The sequence below is a fragment of the Neomonachus schauinslandi genome, chromosome 3 (genome assembly GCF_002201575.2).
Source record: "Neomonachus schauinslandi chromosome 3, ASM220157v2, whole genome shotgun sequence".
Classification (NCBI taxonomy): Eukaryota; Metazoa; Chordata; class Mammalia; order Carnivora; family Phocidae; genus Neomonachus; species Neomonachus schauinslandi.
The window spans coordinates 79269842-79295459 of record NC_058405.1 but is presented as its reverse complement, the minus strand read 5'-3'; the positions used below and the strand labels follow the sequence as shown (position 1 = coordinate 79295459).

The 25618-nt window shown below is 40.4% G+C and overlaps 1 protein-coding gene across 1 annotated transcript in view; it reads right to left on the bottom strand.

Annotated features, from left to right (window-relative positions):
- Window positions 1–25618, bottom strand: part of CRYL1 (crystallin lambda 1) — a 137170-nt gene that overhangs the window by 97680 nt on the left and 13872 nt on the right. The window contains exons 2-3 of the mRNA XM_021678218.1: window positions 20027–20134; window positions 841–967 (exon numbers count right to left, since the gene is read on the bottom strand). Of these exons, the coding sequence (XP_021533893.1) occupies window positions 841–967; window positions 20027–20134 (235 nt within the window). The remainder of the gene's footprint in view (window positions 1–840; window positions 968–20026; window positions 20135–25618) is intronic.

Sequence of the window (25618 nt, the reverse complement as noted above, 5' to 3'; positions counted from 1 at the left end):
AAAGACAGAGAACCTCAATTAACTGTATTTGACCTCAATCTCAGAGCAGCAGCTGACCATAAAACACACTCAGTCTTTTTGGTTTGCTCCCAAATTCTCAGCTAGAATGTCATCACAAAAACAACATGAAATGTGCAACACTGAGTCAACAGAAACGCGCAAGCCTCACAACACATGATATCAAGGAGGGGTATCAGGAGTGATGTTTCTTTCAGTTTTAGGTAAATCCACTTAAATCTTATGGCAGTAAGTGTAACATTTTTAAAAAGACAAATTTATACATCTGGGTTCTTAAATATGGGCAGGAGCTGTCTATAAACAAAGGAGCTCCAGGAGGGACAGGTCCTGACCCGGCAGGCACCATGCTGCGGGCGCAGCCCCCGAAGAGCCTGCCTGCAGCTTTCTCTGCTGTGCAAACAGTGCCTGAGGAGTTCTTCTTTTAAGTACAGTTCTTGGAAAAGTTAAATGCAAATGTTACAAGAAATGAAAGGGTTTATTTCAGATGATTTCTTTTAAGTTTTTACTCAATTATATATGAGAACAAAAATATAATCTCTCATTCAATAGAAAAATAAAAGTGTTAGCTGTCCAGAAAACCCTACTTCTGTTCAAAATTCTAACACCTCTGAAAGACAGTATTTAATCAATCACAGTAGTTTGATGAGAGCCCATATAGGAGATGTTTTGAAACAGTGCTTCTTATCACATAAAACATAATCCTGACCTTCAGGGTACAAGATGCCCACACCTTGCAACTGCCTTTTATCTCCCCCGCTCTTCCAAGGAGGTTGGAAGACAAGCTCTTCAAGCCCTTGGAGACTAAGCGCAGTATCAACTCACCTGAATGTGCATGGCGCCCTCTGCCGCTGCTTGAATAGTCAAACAACCACTGATGAGTGACCCCTGCTCTTCAGCACTCAGGGAGCCTTTCAGAGAACCTGACTGCTCCAGAAACTTCATCTCTTTTCTAGAAAGAAGAGTGACCCTGTGAGTACCTGAAAGCAAACTTAAAAACAAAGGTAAACACGAATCCCTAGGGAAATGCAAATCAAAACCACAATGATATACCTACCACTTCACACCCATCAGGATGAAAAAAATAGAAAGTAAACCAAGAGTTAGTGAGGATGTACAGTATTGGTGGAAATGTAAACGGGGAAGTCACTGTGGCAAACAGTTCAATGGTTTCTCAAAAAGTCAAAAAGAGAACTACCTACCATGATCCAGCAATTCCAATTCTGTTAATACCCACCCCCCAAAATGAAAGCAGATACTCAAACAGATATTTGTGTATTCATGTTCATAGCAGCATTGTTCACAACAGCCAAAAGATGGAAACAACCCAAAAGTCCATACATGGATGAAAACAAATGTGGCACATACATACAATGGAATTCGATAGAATGGAATTCAGCCTTTAAAAGGCAGGAAATTGGGGCGCCTGGATGGTTCAGTTGGTTAAGTGTCTGCCTTGGGCTCAGGTCAGGATCTCGGGGTCCTCAGATAGAGCCCTGCATCAGGGGCTCTCTGCTCAGCAGGGAGTCTGCTCCTCCCTCTCTCTGTTCTTCCCCCCTGCTCATGAGCTCTCTCCCCGCCCCCTCAAATAATCTTTTTTTTAAAAAAGGGAGGAAATTCTGTCACATGCTGCAGCATGGATGAACCTTGAGGATAGGACACCAAATGAAATCAGCCAGTCACAAAGAGACAAATACTGTATGATTCCACATATATGAGGTACCTAGAATAGTCAAATTCATAGAGACAGAAAGTGGAATGGGGGCTGCCAGGGCTGGAGGAGGGTACCTGTGGTTTAATGGGTACAGAGTTTCAGTTTTACAAGATGACCTTTTGGGGATAGATGGTTGTATGACAGTGAGAATGCACTTGACGTCACTAAACTGTATGCTTAAACATTATTAAGGTAGTAAATTTGATGTCGTGTGTATTTTACCACAATTAAATTTTTTTCTTTTTGGTTTTTGAAGAGATGAGGCAAGGCCAATAGGAGGTAAGATTGGAAAGCAGTAGTTCTTCACCCACTTCTGTCAATCCCTGGGGAACAGGATTGAAAGAAGGAATCTCATAGTCAGGACCAGGGCCTTCATGGGGCGTCACCCGTGCAGAGACCCATGCTAAGAAGGGCCCTCGCTGGGTTTACTGCTCTGCTGTCACGGTCTCAAAATGCTTAATGAATATGGAGCAAAGGGCCCCACGTTTTCATTTGCACTTGGCCTCACAAATTATGTAGTCAGTCCTGCTTATAATTCAGGACATATTAAATAAATATAAACACATACAACATATACAAACACACACACACACACACACACACACAGTTGCCTAAGGAGCAACATTTATGCTTTCCAAAAAATTCTGTAGATTTCTGCCAGTGAGTCAAATATTTTTTACAGCATTTCATGTTCATGGTTTTCATCTTTAGGGTGTCGACATCTTCAGCCGAAGACTACCAGGAACACACCTACAATAGGACAAGTCAGGTTTGTTACTCACTGCATTGAGGGAGAATGCACAGCAGGGGGAAGTGTGGGGTGTTAGTAAGAAAGTGTCAGGGAGAACCTGTAGCAGGATTTGAGATTTGGTTGGGTGATTTGGAAGAGGATCTGAGGGTCTGATTTCACTGGATTGGATGCTGTAGAAAGGGAAGGCAATTTGAACACTGAGTAGCTCAATAAACATAAATATTTGGAGGACAGACTAGACTGAAGATAAAGCTGTCATGAGCAAAGAAGTAGCAGTCATTCATTTTAGCCAAGAGAAGGCTGCTCAGTATTTGTGGGTTACACAGTGATCTCATTTTTGTCTATGCTTAGACAAATTTAAAACATGGTCTTGCTTTGTCTCATTCTGTCATGGTCTAAGAGTGACCCTGTCTGATGTGGGTGTTCTTGAGGCTGCTTATGTCCAACAGGAGAATGCCATGGCCCAGCCATGAGTGCTGGGCCAGCTCCAGATGTTAGGGGCTGTGCTTTTGTTGTTTTTCGTTTTTTCTCTTTCTTAAAACTATGTATCTTGTATTTTGTTTTAGCTACAAATTGAGGAACAGAAACTTTCTTGCTACTGCTACTGCAAAAAAAAAAAATACAAAAATATGCTGAAATGCAAACATTATTATACCTAACAAAAAGAAGCTCCACGGCAAAGATAACGAGTCAACAAATGATCACGCAGATTCAAAGTCTTTCCTGCTTCTGAGTCAACAAACATAAAGACACTATTGTAGGTCATCATCACACATGGGATCTGAACCCAAATTTTTTTAAAGGAGAGGGAGAAATCTGAGATTGCTGTCATGTAGATAATTTGGAAGATCTGTAATATATTAACTTTAAAAAAAAAAAAAAAAAAAACCTACCTTAAAATCAAGCCAGAAAATGGCTACCTTATTTTAGAGGATCCTAAGGATACACATGCATAAGTTCCTCCTTGGAACAACTCAATGTTGGGAACTGAATACCCCTGACCACTACCCCCAGTGAGCAAGCATTTGAAAAATATTTTTACATATAACACATTCCTTGAAGTAGAGGTTTATAAAGTTACTGAAAATATACAAAACAACGTGTGTTTCTTAGCCAGTTCATCAAGAAGTTCGTATTAGTTGTCTAGAGTATTGTGTGGTATCTTAGCAACAGATTAGAAATTGACTGTAAATTTGAAAACCTAAAATCAAGAAAGAACTGACTTAAATGGCAGAAAATAGATATTTTAAACACCATCGAGGGAAATACAGTAAAAAGAGTTACCAGAAAATGTTGCCCTACCAAGATAAGAAGGAAGAGTGAACGTTTACTTGTCCTAGAGGATCCTGGGATTGTGCACCAGCAGCGACCCCCAACCTCCCTGAACACAGTCCGAGTTCTTCACTCAAATAACCACAGCGAGGAGGGCACCACTCAATCCAAAGATCATTTAATTTTCATTTCATGTTTTGGATCCATTTTTTGAAAATTTTTGGAGTTATATAACTCTGTAAATGTACTAAAAACCATTTACTGTATACTTTGCCAAATATATGCTATATATCTCTCAATAAAGCTGTTGTATGTTTCTTGTTGCTTTTATAACAAATTACCACAAACTCAGTGGATTAAACAATACAAATTTATTCTCTTACAGCTCCAGGGGTCGGAAATCTCACGTAGACTGACATCAAAGTATCAGCAAGGCTGCATTCCCTCTGGAGGCTCTAGAGGCAAACCTGCTCATTGCCTCTTCTAGCGCCTACAGCTCCCCCCTCACCATTTTCCTTGGCTTCACGGTCCTCTTCCGTTTCATAGCCTGCAAGTTCATCACTCCAACCTCTGCAATCTCCATCACACCTCCTTCTTTGGCTCTCCTCATTCTCTCCCCCTGATAAGGACCCTTGTAATTACATGGAGCCAATCTGGATAATCTCCCATATTCATATTCTCAACTTAATCATATCTGGTCTCCATTGCCATGTAAGGTAACATATTCCCAGGTCCCGGGGATTAGGGCATGCACATCTTTGGGCGAGTCATTGTTCTACCTACTACACTTACATCAAAAAAAAAAAAAAAACTTTTAGAATAGACTATGTGATATATGTAGAATTCCTGTAAAATTACTGTCCAAAATTGTGCTTACAGAACAGAGAGGACTTATCTATTAAAGCTGCCTCAAATCAGATAATTATGTTATGTTTGGCTCTTTGTACTTCGCAGATAATTTTCCACCATATTCTGAATTCCACTAGCTGTTGAAAAGTTTGTTGTCAATTTGTAATTCTTTTATAGGTAGTCTGTCTTTTCTCTCTCTACTTTTAAGACTTTTCTTATGTCCCTTGGTGTTTTGTAGTATCCCTGTGATGCATGTAGATACAGATATTCTTTTTATTTACCCTGCTTAGGACACTTTGTTCTTCCAGAATATGAGGATCCGTGTCTTCAACTGAAATGAAGTCTCGCTTCTTGTATCTTCATAAATTCTTCCTCCCTATTCTCTCTAAATCTTTCAAACCTCTAATGAGATATATGTTAGGCATCCTCTCTGTATCATTCATATTTCTTAACTACTTTTTCACATTTCCCATCTCTTTATCTCCTGAATTCCATGCTAAATAATATCTTCAGATCCGACTTCCAGTTTACTATGGTCATAAAACCTTGTCTCTGACGTGTTTGGGGATTTTTAGTTGTGAGCAGATGTTCACTGAACTCTGTCTGTGGGAATCCTGTGAGCCTCTGATTTAAGGTACATTATTCTGGAGACAATGTCTATCTTCCTGCTGACAGGCACTGCAGACATTACTAACCAAGGGACCGATTTGAATTCTTGGATTAGAGTTTATAAGACCACACAGTAATATGAATTTGGGTTCCAAAACTCTTAGAGAGCTGGTTTGTGGTTATAAATTCTCAGAGAAACTCCTTCTCCCCACCACCCAGAACCAAGGCCAAGACAGACAAGCCCCCATATACAGACTAGATTTTTTCCTACTACTCCTTTCACCAACAATGTCACCCTCTGAATACTAGCTTCAATTGGGGGTCTCCAATTTGATCCCCCATCTTGCACAGACTAAGGTTTGCTGTTAGAACCAAAGCAAGATTGGCAATTATCTTAGAGCAGCTGTGACGTTCACATATCTCTTAGGATCTGTGCTCCCAAATTTGGCCTCTCAGAGTTTCCATTACTTTCTTGCCAGATCAGCTATGCATTATAAACTATACATTTACTCAATCCTTTTAAGTATTTTGAAGTGGAAAGGTCTTTCAGGATACTTATTTTGCCATATTGCCAGAAACTAAACTCTAGACTGTTTCTTTAAAATCTAATATTCTTAGATATTATGTGCACTTCATATTTCATGATAAAAGAGAAATACTGACCATATCCATTTCAGTAATAAGTTATTCAATGTGAATATGATCTCTACTAGGCACATGAATTTATAACACACAATTGCTAATTGATTACATCATGGTTCTTGTTCACATGTGTAGCAAAGAAAAATAATACTGGTTTTTAGAGTTACCACTGGTAAGGCCTTACTCTTCTGTTTTCCAGCTTTGCCCACTTGAAAAAATACATATATGTATTATTTATATATACTATTGCATTATATAAATATTACATATATTTACACATATAAATAATACCTAAATCCACCTGAAGCCAATAAACTTAGCCTTAAAAACAATATATTTCTGAAATGCATCAAAACACAAAGAATGGTTCTTTTTAAATTTAATTTAGGTTATTCACTCTGATGCTTTAGAAATCAAGGCCCACATTGGTTACAAACTCACTCCAGGACAAAAAGTGTTAGCCACGTGTGGGATGGAAACCAGTTTCTGACTCCTTCCCTTAAACAAGTGAATAGAAACCTCTTCCTTTTCCTCACTCTTCCTACTAAACCATGATGGTTCTGCCATTAAAAAAAAAAAAATCCTGTCTGGTGGGACTTATTTATAGAGCTAATTGGCACAATTTATTGCCTTAAAATCTGAAGATTCAAGGTAGCCAATTTACTGGAGAAAACAGAGAGGAGTCTGCATGCACTCCCTCCCTCCTGAATGTTGCTAACACCGGAGTCCCAGCCTGTTGAGCTTGAACTTAGACTACAGGGTTCCTGGTTCCCATCCGGTTAGCCCTGGTGTACCTAACAAAACTACCAAATCCTTCCAGGATTTCATTACCAACAGAGTTTAGCCCACGGGGAGCCTGTGCCACGTGGTACATGGCCCATCAATTAGCTCATCCCTCATGGCAGTTTGAAATGAAGACCCTCAAAGTGGGTTGGCCAAGGGTACATGGAGCCATAGGCGTAGGCCCAGTGGTAGAGTCACCGCAATTGTGGGCTTTAGAAAGGCAGGACCTCAGACAAGGACCTGCTATGCAACCATCCTCCCCAGAACTGCTGAAAGTTACCAGAGCTGTTGTCTGACTATCAGAAGCTCAGATGTCGCCTGAACAATGTCCTGTTTCTGCAACAGTGATGTAGCTGCAGGGGTAGCTTCCAGGGTCCCTTGCTTCCTTGAAGAGCCTCACAATACATCCCCACTGACGGATGTAATCTGGGTACCTCTATACTTGTAACCCGAAAGGGCCTAGCACCTACTTTGTTCAGAAATTAGATGGAACTGGGCACCTGGGTGGCTCAGTTGGTTAAGCGACTGCCTTCAGCTCAGGTCATGATCCTGGAGTCCCTGGATCGAGTCCCGCATCGGGCTCCCTGCTCGGCAGGGAGCCTGCTTCTCCCTCTGACCCTCCCCCCTCTCATGTGCTCTCTCTCTCTCATTCTCTCTGTCTCAAATAAATAAATAAAAAAAATCTTAAAAAAAAAAAAAAGAAATTAGATGGAACTATTGGCTGAAGGAAATTATCACATATCTAAACTGCTTGGTTTTAAACTATATGATTTATATAAATTAGACCTGTAGCAATGGCTAAGCCTAGGGACCAATAACCCTGATAAATGTTAACTATGTTGCCCATAAATATAACCAGAATAAAAATGTTCATATCTCTGAAGGACTGTTTATAGCTACCAAACAAAAAATCATTTCTGTTCAATTAAATGTATTTGCTATTAAATAGAAACAAGTGAGAAACATAATATGGTGCCCCTGTTCCCTTTCTGGAAAGACTTTGTTTTCGTAACTTATTTTTAAAAGTAAAAAAAGAAAAAGTAGTAAGAAAAACAAACATCCCCATATTTCTACTGAGAACTAACCACCACCAATCTTGACATATGTGCTTCTTGTCATTTTTTAAATAAGCAAAACATTAAAGTTTTTTAACCGCCAACCTCACAGAACTATTTTCTACTGAATTCAGAGAGGGTTTTTAAATGCCAAAGCCTGAAAACACAATAATTACCCACTTCATCCTTGAGAGAATTATGTTTGAGTACCTAATGTGCTCAAAGCACCTGCTTTAAGCTGCAGTAAGCCAAAGCAAACTTTTAGCCTTTCTTCCCAATGTAGTGAGTTGGATTAGAACAAACAGATGGGACGACAAAAGAGGCTCTTGTTTCTTCGATGAGCTGCTGTTCTACGGACTTCCCAGGGATTGTCCCTATGGAGAAAGAAAGGAAAAAGAGACAGAAGGTAGTAGCCAGAATAACCACACCAATGGTCTCATGCAGATTAGACTCGGGGTGAAGAATCTATATAAGCAATTTGGCCTCGAGGCCCTTTCTGCCCCTGGAAAAGACATGGGCATGAGGGGAGAGACCCGGTCATACATTAACCCACTGGACCACTGCATGGCTGCAAACTCCAGAACCGTGCTGTGCAGGGATTCCCAAGAGAAAACCATATGAAACGTTTGGAGGAGTTTTCAGACATACTCAGATAATCCCTCATGTTCTCTTCAAGTTCAATAACTATGCCCGTAAATCAAAAACAGCCATTTGGCAATGTTTTATCCCAATTAGATCAGTTCCAATATTTTTCATTAAGTATTTTGGAAGAACTTAACACATGAATACCTGGAAAAGAAAGGGCTCTCGGTAGGGTTTTCAGCAGCCTCAGATATGCCACAATGTTGCAGCCTACACTATTTAAGAGGCACGCATTCAAAGCACATTAGTAAGTGCTGCAGCATACCAGTTCTACCTCTAGAGGTCAGCCTAGCACTAGAAGTCAAAATATTTCCAGCCTAACTTCAGTGAATTTATATTTTTATTTAAAATTGGAGAAAAGGAAATAATACATTATATGTTAAAAAAAAGAAGAAGAAGAAGATAGCAGGAGGGAAAGAATGAAGGGGGGGAAATCGGAGGGGGAGACGAACCCTGAGAGACTAGGGACTCTGAAAAACAAACTGAGGGTTCTAGAGGGGAGGGGGGTGGGGGATGGGTTAGCCTTGTGATGGGTATTAAAGAGGGCTCGTTCTGCATGGAGCACTGGGTGTTATGCACAAACAATGGATCATGGAACACTACATCAAAAACTAATGATGTAATGTATGGTGATTAATGTAACATAATAAAAAAAAATACTTTGCTTGAAAAAATAATAAAATAATAAAATAAAATTGGAGAAAAGGAAATGTTAATTATCCCTATAGGGCAAAATATGGGTGGTTTTAATTTTTTCATATTTCTATTTTTGCAGTTTTATTCAAAAGGAGCATTTATTACTTTAAAAAGATAAAGACAATGGAGAGATTGGAATCCTTGTATATTACCACTGGGACTGTAACACATGCAGCTGCTATGGCAAACAGTATGATGGTTCCTCAAAAAATTAAAAATGGAATTACCACAAGACCCAGCAATCCCACTTCTGGATATATATTCAGAAAAAATGAAAGCAGGGACTTAAAGAGATATTTGTACATCCATGTTCACAGCAGCATTATTCACAATAGCCAAAAGGTAGAAGCAACTCAAATGCCCAACAATGGATGAAGGGATAAACAAAATGTGGTCTATACACACAATGGAATATTATTCAGTCTTTAAAAAGAAGGAAATCCTGGGGTGCCTGGGTGGCTCAGTCTGTTAAGCGTCTGCCTCCGACTCAGGTCATGATCTCAGGGTCCTGGGATCAAGCCCCACATCAGGCTCCCTGCCCAGTGGGGAGTCTGCTTCTCCTTCTCCCTCTGCCCCTGCCCCCTGCTTGTGTGCTGTCTCTCTCAAATAAATAAAGTCTTAAGAAAAAAAACCCACCCCCCTCCAAACACACACACATACACACACACATATACACACACACACACACCCTTCCAGGCACTTTCCTTTGATCAGCAACAACAATGCTAGATGAAGACTGGCAGATTCTTTTCTGGACAAACTGAAGAGTCAAAGAAAGGAGACATGCAGACACGCATACTTAGAGATGGCACTGCTCTTTGCAGTCCCTTACCCTGGCTCCGCTGCCCTGGTATCCCCATGCTGGACTTCCTGAGCGCCCCCATCCACCACTCTAACTACACACGGGAAGATTAATCATTGAAGCGCCACAAAAATCCTGAATTCAGTTACCGCAATATGAAAGTGGGGGACAGATGTGTGACAGTGCAGCCAATCTCCCGCAGCGGCATAGGAGGTGGACCCTAAAAATCATTCCTGTTTTTGAAGTGGGGGGTAAAAGGATAGAATACAAAAGTTTTCACTGAAGAGTGGCCCCAGATTTCTTTTGCTTGACAGCACAGTGTTTTTAAAGTCTTGAATGCCTTCCACCAAAGGCGATGTCCAATTTGCCGAGGGCTCCCCTCTTCCTACTTCATTTTCTCCCCAACAGGTTACCAGCCCAGCCCCCTTGCTCACCTGAATTTGAAAACCTCTCAGTGAAGTCTATAAGTTTAAATGTACTGTGGAAAGAAAAAGAATTCTCTCCATCTGCCCCACAGGATTGCTGGGGATCTGACTGCTCCCACTGGTCCCTGCCATCACTTCCCCTGCTTCTCCCCTCCTCACCGGGGCACTCTGAAATTCTCTTCCCTCAGGCTGGTGGTGACACTGGGACTTAGGGGGTGGGGAGATACTCAGGGGAGCAGAGGGCCTGCGTAAGCCTCAAGTCTGTCGATTTCACTCAAGTTTACACATGAGTATCAAGCCTTGGCCCAGTTAATACATGTACTTTCATTTATTTGTCATGTTGGAAACCTGAGAGAGACATGGACCAGACAAAGCAGAATTCATACCACTCTTGAGTCCACACCCTATACTATATAAGCCTTCACAGCCCTACTTTCACTGTTAATATGCACGTGTCCACATGCACAGAAGCATGCCGGATCATGATAGAAGCATGTATACTCAAATGTTCCTCAAGAGTCACTCATTCCCACCATTCAGAGACAGCCAAAGTATTCTGATTTCTCCCAATTTTCTGAATGTACAATGAGCATATATAACTTTTATGAATCAGATAAAGCTACACTATTTCTGTTTGGGAAGAAAAATAAATAATTGCAATGAAGCAATCATTTGAACTGCCCGAGTGACAGCCAAGTGACAGCATGATCTGTGAACACACAGATAAGAGGCTGAATGACCCGCCTGAACCCAGAGCCCGTTGGTGTGAAATTCTGGCATCAGGACCTCAGATCCCTTCTGAACTTTCCCGTGCAGTTAGGTTTAGTCAACTCATTTCCTGTACCCCACTTCAGGGGAGCTTCAATTTAACCACCAAAGACAGGCTCCTGCTCATGAATAGGGTACATGTCTCTCCATTTATTGTAGTTTTATTTCCTGTCATTCAATAAAATTTTAAAAATTTCTCCATGAATGTGTTACACATTCTTCTATTTATACCTAGGATGTTCACATTTTTGGTAACTGTAGCGAATTTTTTACTGTTTCCTAACCATGTATTGCCAATGTATAGAAATACAATTTTTTTTTCTACCTGACATACATTTTCCACAGCCTTGGAGTTTAGCCTACACAATCTATGCTCAAATTTCCTGATAATAAAGCAATTGCTATCAGTCTGACTGGGCCTGCTCAACTTCTCCTGAAATGTCATGACATGTTAATTATTACTCATACACTGCTGATCTATTTCCCTGGGTGGGAGAACAGTAAATATTTTAGGCTTTGTGGATCATTTGGTCTCTGTTGCAACTACTTATTGTAGAGTGAAAACAGATATAGATAATACATAAACAAATGGGCATGCTGTGTCCCCGTAAAAGTTCATATGGTACATTCCCTTAAGATAGGGACTGGGACCAATAGTTCTGCATCAATTCCTACAGAAGAGGAATTCCCCAAGTAGAGGATGGCTGTAGAAAGACAAAACCAGGAACCCTCAGAACCTGGAATCAGTAGAGGATAGCAATCTAACCACAGGAACCTGACCAGGGCTCAGTATATTGGTAGTCAACCCATCTATTGCCACAATCCTGGGAATTAGTAATTTTGGCTGCACTCAGCTGGGCTCACACATGAGGCCGCAGTCAGCATGTTAGCTAGGGGCTGTTGGAGGAGGATGGCTTCACTCACTGATCTAACAGCTGATGCTGAGGTTGGCTAGTGCCGGCTGACAGCTGGGCACGTCTGGATGGCCAGACTGAACTGATTGACAGGGTTGAGGATGGCAGGAAGGTAAGTTCTCAAGGCACAGCTGCTTTCCAGGCCTCTGGTTGCATCACATCTGCTATCTGTCCTACTGGCCAGTGCAAGTCCGTGGCCAAGCCCAGAGTCAGGCAGTGGGAGAAGCAAAGTCATACTGCAAAGAAGTGTGCAGATAGGGATGGAAGCAATTTGTGGCCATTTTGTGATCTACTACACTCAGTTATTCTAGCCAAAGATATATAGGAAAACTAATAAATGTCCCTTTCAAGCCAGAACAGATCAATCCAAGAGGAATCCAGATCAAAAATTGAATTCAAGATATTTAAGCAAGTACATAGGTCTGGGTAGCAAGTTAAAAACACCCCCCAGAAGCCCAGTTACTAGAAATGCCTGAGTTCAGGGACAAAGAGTTCAGTCACTCAGAAGACAAGAGTACAGGGCAGCTACCTGGTTTCAGGGATCACTTCCAGTGGTTTATTAAATCCTAATCTATTTAGAAAGCTGATTTGGTTTGGGGGGATTTGCATACCAGAATGACCATCTACAGGTGGTAAAGTTAGGGCAACAGAGAAATTTAAAAGAGTAAGTTTACCAAAAGACAATTTCAGATTGGGACTCATGTAAAACAAGGCAGTTTGCTCCCTGCCTTAGAATGGAGGCGGTCACTGAGATATCAATATGGCCCACGCCAGGTGCCCCTGGTCCAGTGATGGCTAGAATGGCCGTTACTACATGGAAATAACACTGGATCCAAATCCTAAAAGTCACGTCCTGATCTATGAGTCCATATTATAACTTTTACTTGATTTTTGTTTTTCTTCTTAAAATACATAGTCTCAGATTCTTACTTGAGACCTAACATGTGCCAAGCATCAGGCAACAAAAACCAAGTAGTAAAGCATCTGCTAATAAGGTTTTCCAAGGTCAAGCTACCCTTCTATTTTGAGATTTAAGTATGTTAAGTTTTAAGTTTCTCATTTTACTGCTCTGTTAGAAAAAGATTAGTCTTGGATGATATCTTTTAAATTTTTTTTTAATTCCCCATGATGGCATGGTATGAGTTGTGATAATTTCTCTCATCTTCTAATGTTGTGATAGTTTTTAAAATCAACTTCACGCAGTTTAAGTTCATTTTTACAATTTCAGAAACAAGATGTACCATTTCTACTCATTTAAGAGTAGTGTTTAATAGGTCTAACATAAATAGAATTTTCATGCAGAAGTAGTAATATTTCAACCACATATTCTCTACTATAAAATGTTCAGAAGGATCTGAATTTGGGAAGTGAGCCAAACTGCAAGGGTGGGACAGATGGCCGGGAAAGTCTATGAAAAATACGGCAAGAAGAATTACTCTGAGACTCTAGACAAGCTTCCCATGACTCAGTTAAACAATTACTGAGCTAGTGCCTATTTCTGGAGACAAGAAACGTGCATGCTGCTTCTTTCTGTGGCCATAATGGCTATCACAGAGATCCCATAACATTTCAATAATGAGAGGTACTGAGAGTGTAACGCAGAGTCTCTGTCCTCATGGAGCTCACAACCCAGTATGAGGAAGACCAAAAACCAGTGTCCTAAGAGGCTGCCTGTTGGGCACAGACTATTTTGACCCATCAGTCAATTCAACCCAATGAAGAAGATACATTATTTATACTTCTTGACAAAAAAGATAAAGTTGGTTCTCCTTATACCTTATGCCTAATACGTGATCAGGGACTTTGTAGTCTTGGTTCCTGGACATCTAAGGACTACAGCCAATAACCCAATGTTGTTGACCTGAGCTAACAGTCACTGTTGATCTGCAGGGTGACAGTTTACTTACTGAAAGAAGCAGCAATAATTCTTTCCTAACTGAAAAAAATTTAGAAACTCAAAACTCTTCTTACTGACCAAGATATTTACAAAAATAAGGTTTGCACTCAATCCTCTTCACTTGGTCTCTGTGTACAGGAATGGAATATCTGAAAATCTTGTGATTAAGAAAGGGAAGCAGGTGGCTTTACTTAAATGACAAGACCAAAAATGTAGTCCTCCCTAGGAGGGCAACATGACACAACTCAACCTGATTTTCCTGCTGCTGTTTGCTAGCAATAATTCGAGAAGAAAGAGGTAGTCAGTCACAAGATACCCTAAGATCTCTACTTCCTGGCAAAGAAGTATAACCAGTTCTGCATATTTAAGTTAACTCAGTGTATGTGTAGATGAATTACAAAAATAAAGCTCCTGCTATTGAGAAAAGATCTTCTGTATTCTTCTTAAGGCTTGGCTACGTAAGAATTCAGTAGATTTGCTTTTCTTTGATAAAGCGGCTAATGGCAATAAATTATTTTGGTTTTTTTGGTTCAAAACTCTTACAGACTGACATCTAAAAGTCCAACCTAATCAGGCACCAATTATATTAAGAAATATTAGCTCTTAATTAAGCAAAGCAGTAGGATAACAGGAAAGCCTTTTTTCTGGCCTTAAAAATAAACAAACAAGCAAATATATTTTAAGATTTATTAATTTGAGAGACAGAAAGAGAGAGAGTACGAGCAGGAGAGAGGGGCAGAGGGAGAGAGAGAATCCCAAGCAGTCTCCCCACTGAGCGCAGAGCCCTAAGCAGGGTTCAACCTCACGACCCTGAGATCATGACCTGAGTCGAAACCAAGGGTCGGACACTCAACCGACTGAGCCACCCAGGTGCCCCAACAACAACAAAAAAAAGTTTTTAATTTTTTTAATTTAAAAATTAAAAACCCTACTCGTAGTTTTCACATATACTCCCTAATGCCTGAAAGGGCTTTAAAAGTGATACACTAAAATGATACACCTAAAAAATAAGGCCTAAAATACAAATATCCAAATAGAACAAAGAACTTTTCAATTAGGAAAGCATCTTAGACTTTTCTCTTGGTTCTGACTGAGTGGAATTCGCTTGACAAAATAAAATATGAAATGGTAACAGAAGTGGGAAGTCTGGAGAGTAGAGGTCAGCAAACTGTACCCACTGGTCAAAGCTGCTCCACCACTTGTTTTCATATGGCCTGTGAGATGAAATGGCTTTTACATTTTTAAGTGGTTGGAAAAAAACCCAAAGAATAATAATACTTTGTGACATGCGAAAATTATACAAACTCCAAAGTTCGGTGTGAATTCATGAGGTTTCACTGGAACACAGCTGGGCCCGTTTGTTCACATATTGTCTGTGGCTGCTTCACTCTACGAGGAGTGGCTGCTACAGAGGCCTTATGACCTGAAAAGCCTAAAATATTTCCTGTTTGGCCATTAGAGAGACTAGGCCAGTGCCTGGAGTGTGGGTGCAGCTGGCTCCACACCTGACTTGATCAGAGGCTGTGCTCTCCTCCAACACTGGATCAGTTACTGAGCTGACTGACATTTCTAGGCTCCAAATCCACCAACCACAAATACTGTCAATGATGTGGGAAACAAAGGCAGAAGAAAAATGATTAAATTTCCTTACTAGCTACAGCCCATTGACAAGTCCTTGAAACAGGCAGAGTGACATTCCTCTAGCGATTCAACTGCTTCAATGTTGATACTTTGCTAAGGGCAAAAGGCAATCTTAGCCCAACCCCAGGACCCTGTGAGTCTACTTTAACATATAAAAATTCCTTTGGAAACTTCCTTTATCTCTAAACCCCCCAAGATACATGTTGGCAATCATCACCCAAGCATATGATCCACCAATAAACATCTGAAGGGTCTCATGACTCAGGTTTTATTAGACGGTAATAAATGACCTTTTCCCAACAAAAGCTAGCCCCCTCAAGGTCCTGGAAATCTTGCTTCCAAAATTCCTTAGAGACTTACCCTATCCCTAACCACCCCCCCAACTTGAAAGTATGTAATGGGCCCCTCTTCATGACCCCAGTGCAGCTCTTCCTGCCTATGGGTCCTGCCCTCGTGCTTTAATAAAATCAACTTTTTGCACCAAAGGTGTCTCAAGAATTCTTTCTGGGCTGTCAGCTTCGAACCCTAATGTTCTTTCCTATATCATTAACAGGAAACCACATAAAAGCCCGAGCCTGCTGAAAGGTCAGTGTAGCCACACAAGTAGGTGAGGCCTAGCACTGTCACCAACTACCATTTCCACACTGGAGCTTGCTATGTTCTTATGTAGAAAAACCACTTACTATGGGAATAAAAGAGAAATTTAATGAAGTAGACCCAATTTTACTTACTTAGGAAAACCATAAATTCTGTAAATCTTTTTTTTTTTTTTAAGATTTTATTTGTTTGACAGAGAGAGACACAGCAAGAGAGGGAACACAAGCAGGGGGAGTGGGAGAGGGAGAAGCAGGCTTCCCGCCGAGCAGGGAGCCCGATGCGGGGCTCGATCCCAGGACCCTGGGATCATGACCTGAGCCGAAGGCAGACGCTTAACGACTGAGCCACCCAGGCACCCCAAATTCTATAAATTTCTTTACAACAGTATCCCCCTTTATGAATTTTTCATTATCAGTAGATCACTTCCATTGCTCCCTACATCACCTCCATTAAACCAAATATTAAGTTCTTTGTGCTACTGTGTTCCTTATCTTGATGCCCTTTTAAAACACTCTAACTCAATTTGAAGAAATCTCAGTTGGTTCCTTTTTTTATGATCATTCTCTCCAGAGGCGTATTTTCTTCTGCATTACAACAGTAGAACATAAGGCTTTTGAGCTATTTTTACTAAGGCTTAAAATTTATTTTTAAAGACTTTTGAAGACTTCCATTTCTAATACTATGGTGGGCAAAAATGTCTGAAGGGCCTGTTTATAAACCACAGGATCCCACATAAGAATAATTTTTATGTATGAGAGAGTCACAGCAAGTAGAGCAAGTAAGGAGAAATTTCAAGGTTCTCCCTTTAACCAAAAGAAGAAAAAACAAAAAAAGAACTCAAAATCTACAAATAGCAAATAAGCATATGAAAATATGCTACACACATCAGGGACATGCAAATTAAAACAACAATGAGCTACCACCACATACCTGTTAGAAGGGCCCAAATCCAGAACACTGACAACACCAAACGCTGCGAGAACTCTGACTCACTGTCGGTGGGAGTGCCAAGTGGTCCAGCCACTTTGGAAGACAGTTTGGCAGTCCTTCGGTGCTCCACCGAGATCTCTTTGAATCCCTTTTACCAGCACTGGGTGCCCACCCCCAACTTTTGAAACTCTGCTGCTGCTAATGGCTTACACCTGCCCCCACCCTCAGAGTACACCCCAGGACCCAGAGCAGAGACACAGAAGCCCCTGGGAGTTCACATCCACCCAAACCCCTAGGAATGCCCCTAGTCAGTGACTGATGCAGAAATATGGAAGCTCAGCTCTCTTGCCTTAAGGGGTGACAACCTTCACACAGCATTTTATGCTCTGGGGCTCCATGGAATCTTGTTGATCCTGGGACTTCTCCTGAAATCATATCCTTATTAGTTGGCCTCTTTGTCTTCCTTTTCCTATCCCCACCAATCCCTCACTGGTTTCTCCTGGGAGCACTTCTTTAATAAATCGCTGGCCTGGAAATCCTTATCTCAGGATCTGATTCTGAGGAACCGGAGCTAAGACAACCTCAAGTACTGGAATTACTAAATATATGATACAAAACAATTATGTATTAAGTGCTCAAAGATTTAAAAAATGTAACCACAAAGAATGAGCAAACAGTGAGAAACTATTAAAAATGAACAAGTATATTTGGTAAAGAAGCAGACAGAACTATTAAAGTAAAAATTTAATTACTGAAATAAATTCAATGGATGGCTTAAATAACAGATTAGACATAGCTAAAACTAGAATTAGTGAACTGGAAGAAATATCTAAAGAATGTATCCAAAATATATTCCAACAAGACAGGGAAACGGAAAATATAAGAGAGTTTAAAAGATGTGAAGGCTAGAATGTGTTGGTTCAACAGACATTTAATCAGAATCCCGGACGGAAAACTAGACCCAGCAATCTCATTCTTAGGTATGTACCCTGTAGATATTCTTGCACTTCTGCACCAGGAGACATATGGAAGGACACAAATGGCAACATTGTTTACAATAGCCCCTAACTGGAAATAGCTTAATGTTCCTCAGAAGGATAAAACATAAGTAAATAATAGCAAAGTCACACACTAGAAAATCATATAGCAATAAACAATAAATGTAGATGTACTACAGCTATATAAACACTAACATGGATGAATCTCAAAAAATTCTTTTATAAAGCACAAAAATAAGCAAAACTAAACCATATATTATTTAGAGATACATAGCAATGATAAAACTTTTTTAAGGCAAGGTTAACAGTATAGTTACTTCTGGTGAGAAGATAGAGGATCAGTCTCAAAAGGTGTACACAGGGTATTGACAATATTCTAGATCTCAAGATGGATAGTAGTTTCGTGAATGTTCATTTTATTATATTCTTCATAAACTAGCATAAATGACCTATTTTGTACATATTAAATATTATATTAAAAGTAATGTTTGTAGACTCTCTATAAAACAAATAGTATAGATGGGTGCTAAAGGAACTCAGACCCACCCTTACCATGTCAGATAAACCACAGCTTGAATCTTGTATCTTACTGTGTCTTTGAGCAGGTTACTGACCATTCATAGAACTAAGCTTTCTCATAAAATAATGGCAATAATATCTGCCTCATGGGGCTTACTATGAGAATTTATACGGTAAGATTACTAGACTATAAGTTCCACGGTGGGTAGGACTGTGTCTCTCTTACTCATCTATGTGTCCCTAGTGGATAGCACATGCCTGGAACATAGCAGGTATTTATGCTAATTCCTCTTCCTTCTAAAAGAGTACAGAACAAAGTGTTAGGAGTATATGTGTTTAGCTTTAGAGTGGTTCTTTCATTGTTTTTGGTTTTGAGGTTTTTTTCATTTTTAAAGATTTTATTTTTAAGTAATCCCTACACCAACGTGGGACCTGAATTTACAACCCAGAGATCAAGAGTCACATGCTCCACCGACTGAGCCAGGCAGGCACTCCTGTTTGTTTGCTTTTCAGACTGACGTTTCATCTTGGCACTGACTATATGTTACTCTATGTAAGAAGTAACTTGACTTCTCCAGGTTTTGGGTTCTTAATCTGTTGCACAACAAAACTGAACTAAGATATATAATTTCTCAGTGTCTACAGCCTGATGTCACACAATATATATATTAGTCTTTTCAAAAAGTAAACAATAAAGTCAGCATATTTTTGTTACACAAAATGCAAATTCAAGTTACACGTTCATGGATATCCCCCAAGAAGAATAACTACCTAAACAATACCACGTGTGAGATGATCCAAACTGTGTTCAGCGATAGTCCTCTTAGGTGAATGTGTCATGAATTAGGGCCCTTTTACCTTCCAGCACATTACATTAGTTTGGTGCTCCTATCTTTGACCTCCCTCATTCTTGGCCTCTTTCCTATGGTTCCTATTTTTCTTCTGTGATTATTCCCAAAACTTAGCCCTCCTCGTGCTTAGCACTCAGCGTATGTAAGTTCATCAACTCGGACACCTTTAACTATTACAGTTATCACAATTCATTTGAGTCCTGACAACATTAGATGAATAGGTCAAAACAAACCTCAGGACCCCCTGTTCCTAAAACGTAATGCCCATGCAGCTCTGGCTACCACATGCTGAGCACCGACTCGTCTGCCCAGAGGGAACATAGGGAAACCCAGAGCACCGGGCCTGTGTGACACGGGAGAGAAGCTGACTCACTCAGGCTGGAAGCCTAAGAGGGATGTTCAGCTCCTCCACTCCCATCACACATCTTTACAATCCTAACGGCACTCTCCTCATAATCTGAGCCCCTTCTTCAGTCTGAATTTGTTATGGCTCACCCACCGTGGGCTTGGCCTTTCCAGCTCAAAGGCACTGTAACAGCCATCAAATGTTAGAGTAAAATCACAGATATTTACAGCCTTGAGAATACAATAAACAAGACCCACTGAGAGCAGCAAGAGTTGTTTCAATTCCCCCTGGAAGGTGCCAGCTAACTTACCTGATCTTTTCCAAGGCATTTGTTACCTGCTGTGGCTCAATATCATAGAGTTTCACCTTGAAGCCTCCACTGGCAAACAACATAGCCCAGCTTTGCCCAATGAGTCCGCTAAAGGGAAAGAAAATTAAGAAAGGCTTCCAGTTAACTTCATGGAACAGTTTTTCATTCCTAACCCAGAATGAAATTTTTAAAATTATACAAGATCCTATTTTGAAATACTTAATATCTTAAAATTACACATTTGTCTAGCTGTATTTATTTAAAATGTTATCTCTTTCCATATAGGAGCCCCTGAATCCTCAGCTCCAGGGTCAGCTGTAACCTTCTGCCCGGTACACTGCTGGATGTCAGGTGGTTAACATTAGTTCACACACTGAAGCAAAAACTTACAGTAGAGAGGTGTGGTGGAGGCAAAAGGCCCCTCTGTGAACCCCCATTTGACCACTGTTTCAGGCAAGTTACTTAATGTGAAGAAAAGAGAGAGTATTTTCCCCAACCTCCTCAAATAAATAATTGCTGCTACCACCAGGAGCTTTTGAGCAGATCTTGGGTGCCAGGCAAGATTTAACATCGTACGTGGCTTTCCTCTGTTAATCTTTACAACAACCCCACAAGGTAGGTGCTATTATTATTTCCCATTTTATATATAGGAAAACTGAGGCATAGAGGGGTTAAGACTATGCAGGCTGTACATGCTACAGCTATGAGATGAACCCAAACAGCCTGACCCTCAGATCCTAACTACTGGTACCTCTGCCCACACTGTTTCAGTATGTTACCAGAAAAGGAAAAGATAAAAAAGACATGAAGAACTCACACAGAGTTGTTCAAAAGGTTCAAAATGAATGTTAAGGAGCACGTCTAGAGCCCAAATCTTGGTTTCTAGTATCATTGTCCAATAAAGGGAACCAAGGCTCCTTGGAGAAATGGCTGATTCTAGGACTGAGCCAGAAAATACACAACATGAGCCCAGAGTAATTGGGAGTGCCAGAACGTAAACAGTGCTAATAAAAAATTAAAATTTAAAAAAAAATTGTAAAAGCCTATCTTGACAAAACATGTCAAAGGAACGCAGGAGCCAACTGAAAGCTCTAGGGGACAAAGCTGGAATAAGTTGAGCAAAAAAGGAAAGTAACACTGGATTATAACCCAAAGTATAAACTAAGTATCCATGAGTCCACATTGATATCAATAAATGTTTGAATAAATAAATGGGGGAGAAGCCAAATCTCCCTTGCAGAAGAATTGCACAGTAATTTATGTAGACACTCTGCCCTCAGAGAGTTGTAACCAATTCCCCATTACTGAAGCATGGGCTGTACAGAATGACTTCCTTCCAAAGACTACAGTAATGAAAAGGGAAAATTTAGAGTGACTTTACAGTGGAGAAAACCGGCAAACATTACCTCAGACAAGTGATCAAGGTCAACATCAACAGTGATAAATAATGTTATAGGATGCACCCTGGATACAACATGATGAGAAGGGCACTTTATCTCTGTAGTCTTCCTCCCAAATACCCATCATCCATCTAATAATGAGAAAAACATCACACAAATCCCAACACAGAACAGTCTCCAAACTATCTCACCACCACTCCTCTTCACTGTCAAGGTGACTAAAAACAAAGAATATCTAAGAAACTCACAGTTGAGAGGAGCCAAGAGAAATGACAAGTAAATGTAATTTGGTATCCTGGATGGGATCCTGAACATTAGGTAAAAACTAAGGAAATCTGAATAAAGTATGGATTACTAAATAATAATATATCAATATTAGCTCATTAATTATAATAAATGTACCACACTAATACAAGATATTAATAATAGGGAAAACTGGGTGAGGAGTATATGGGAACTTTCTGTACTATCCTCACAATTTTTCTGTAAATCTAAAAAAATAAAGCCTATTTTAAAAAAAATGAATGTTTATAACAGCAATTCCACACCTAGGTATGTACCCAATAGAAATGAAACATATGTCCCCAAAAACACCAATTTGTACATATATGTTTATATGAGCCTTATTCATAACAGCTAAATGGAAATGACCCAAAAGTCCAATAGCTAATGAATAGGTAAATAAAATGTGGTATACCCATAAAAAGTTATTCAGCCACAAAAAGGAATAAAGTACTGATATGTGCTACATGGAACCTTAAAAAAATTCTCAACAAAAGCAGTCAGTCAGTAAGGTCTACATATTGCATGATTCCACTTCTAGGAATTGGCAAATCTAGAGAGACAGAAAGTGGATCTGTGGTTGCCCAGGGCTGGAGAGGAAGGAACAGGAGTGACAGCTAATGGAGGCAGGGTTTCTTTTGGGACGACAAGACTACTCTAAAATTGACTATAGTAACAGTTGTACAACCCTGTGAATATACTAAAAGGGTGAATTGTGTGCTAGATGAATGTCAACAAATCTGTGATTAAAAAATGAACGTATGTGAAAATGTTTTGAAAACCAACTCCTGCCACACAAATGTAAAGCAATAATACTTAGTAAGCTCTTAAATTTGGTTGAGTGGAAGGGCAAAGAGGAAATGATTATCACATTTGGTGGAATGTAGGTGGTTACCTTGAAGCACGATTTAGAATTCTTTCCCCAAAGGTGCTTGCCTGCTACATGAGTGTTCAGCTAGAGGTGAGAGGAAATCAAGGGATTTCTCCAAAGAAGGTGACATCCAGGAAGGTAGTTCATAGAGCTAATAGGCAACAAAATCCACTTAAACTTGTCTCCAATTCCAAACTCCAGTGCTGTTTCGTTACATTCCAAGCTCACCCATTCAAAAGGGTATACCAGTTTCCCCTTAGGGGACCCATAGGCTAACAGATCTATTTGATGATGCTCCACAAGGGCAGAACTAATGGTGGGGCCAGTGAGAACTTACCGAGCCTGCTGAGTTATCCAACTCTGGATGCAAAGAATAGCTATCTGTGTTCATCATCTTATGATTTTAAAAATGACCGCTAGGGCGCCTGGGTGGCTCAGTCGGTTAAGCGACTGCCTTCGGCTCAGGTCATGATCCTGGAGTCCCGGGATCGAGTCCCGCATCGGGCTCCCTGCTCGGCGGGGAGTCTGCTTCTCCCTCTGACCCTGCCCCCTCTCATGTGCTCTCTCTCATTCTCTCTCTCAAATAAATAAATAAAATCTTTAAAAAAAAAAAAATGACCGCTAAATTATTCAGACTTAAAAGGAAGGAAATTCTGGACACATGCTACAACATGGATCAAGGTGGAAGACATAATGCAAAATAAAATTAAGTCAGTTACCAAAAGACAAATACTGTGTGATTCCACTTGTATGAGGTACTTAGAGTAGTCAAATCCATAGAGACAGAGAATAGAATGGTGGTTACCAGGGGTTGGGGGAAGGGAGCACTGGGGACGTGTTATTTAATGGGGACAGAGTTTCAGTTTTGCCAGAGAAAAAGTTCTGGAGATTGGTTGCACAATGTAAATGTACTTTAACACTACTAAACCACGCACTATTCTCACAACTTTAATATGATTTGGAACTTTTCCATAATATAAAGTATATGAATGGGAAGAAAGGAAGTAGAGACAGAATATAGACAATTTTATTGAGGTCTGAAGAAAAATGTGGCAGTTACTCGAAGGAGATACGAGGTCAAGAGGGGATACTTATGAGGCTGGGAGAAATAACCGTGTTTACATGCTATAGAGCATGATTCCCCACAGACAACACAGCACTTTGGCCTGACACTCCTGCACCTACTTCCACTGCTTGGGTCGTCCTGAGGCTTGATGTTACTCAGGAAAAGGCAGCCCCAGTAATCAAGCAGGTGGAAAATCCTTGGAATTGGACATATCAGAACAGAGGTAGGTGATCATCTGGCATCAAATATTGGGTAGGTGATTAGGTGATCTACTTTTCTCTCAATCTTGAGATTTTTCCAATGCCACTTGGAATATTAAAAGTGAATTGCATCTGGGGCGCCTGGGTGGCTCAGATGGTTAAGCATCTGCCTTCGGCTCAGGTCATGACCCCAGAGTCCTGGGATCGAGTCCCGCATCGGGCTCCCTGCTCCGCGGGAAGTCTGCTTCTCCCTCTGCCTCTCTCTCTCTCTCTCTCATGAATAAATAAAATCTTAAAAAAAATAAAAAAAAAAAAAAAAGAATCTAAAAGTGAATTGCATCTGATCCACAAATTGCCCCTGGTACTCTTCATAAAATTCAAAGACAAATCAACATTCTCTAGGGTTCCTCTAAATTGGAAGCTTCTCAAAATGTGATCCAGATATCAGCAACATATTCCCCACTTCAGAGGGGCCGAAAGGGGTGTGTGGACAAAGCCAGGCATTGAGTGGTGGGAGGCACTTTTCCATGAGCACTCACATGTCTTGCTGGCTGTTCTTCAGCCAGATCATTTGTCAGAGTTATTTTGCAGAAATACATCCCTCGAGGATAAAGAGCAAGCCTGCTTACCTCTTACTATAAAAACAGTAGTTTCCCCAAGCTCAATGTTCCTGTCCTGGAACACAGTGAATCTGCAGGTATCCACCTGGAACCTCCACATCTCCTCCATGGGACTCAGGGCAAAAGGAATAAATGCTAATAGGATGCTCATGCTGCCTGCCCTGCTACAACTAAGAAAATTCTCTGTCTCTGACCCATGAGTCTCATGTCCTCTGCCAGCATTCAGGAAATATTAACAAGCTAAATTATTAGCTTGCAAGTAGACAGAACATTCAGCAGGACAGGCTTGTCTCAGATGTGGTGTCATTTCATTATAGTAACTACGTGCTACTTTGGGGAAGGGGGGTGGCTAAAATAGCAGTCAAAGGATGGGCTCCAAGAAGTATTATCCCCACTCCATCTCTCCTCCCCCTACCTTTCCTAATTCAGCTAATCTATCATCCAGGCTCTGAGTACAGAAAGCACTCCACACAGTTACAACGCCGCCCCCCCCCCCCTTCCATCAGGCTTGGGCCCAAGCAACTGAAGGGAAGAGCTTGGCATGCCTCCCTCCTATTGACCTGAAAATCCTGTTAATGCCACAGAAGTGCTATCCAAGCTTCAAAGCCCTCACACAATGCTCACTTGAGCTAAGCCTCTGATACATACAAGAGGTTATTGAGAGGGGCTACTATCTTGTTACAAGGTATCTTATGTGAAACCATTTGTTGGAAAAATGGGAGTGAAAACAACTAAAATAATTCTACTCAATTTCAGGAGAGGGAACAAGATTATACAAAATGTTTTACTCCATATTCTTCTGCAATATTAAAATATTTTATAATTAATGTAAAATTTACATATATAAATTTTTTATTAAACTCTCAATGCTCTAGACCTGTACTGTCTAATATGGTAGACTCTAGCCACATGCTGCTATTTAATTAAAATTAATAAATTTTAAAAATCATCAATAGTACTAGACATGTCTCAAGTATTCAATAGCCACATGTGATAGTGGCCACCAACTTGGACAGCAAGGGCATAGCAAGGATATATATAGAACATTTCCCTCTTTGCAGAAAGTTCTATTGACAAAGCTGTTCTAGACTCTGAGGGAAAAAACCCCATAGACCACAAGCCAGAGTTTGAAAGAGATAGCCCTGCCTGAAGA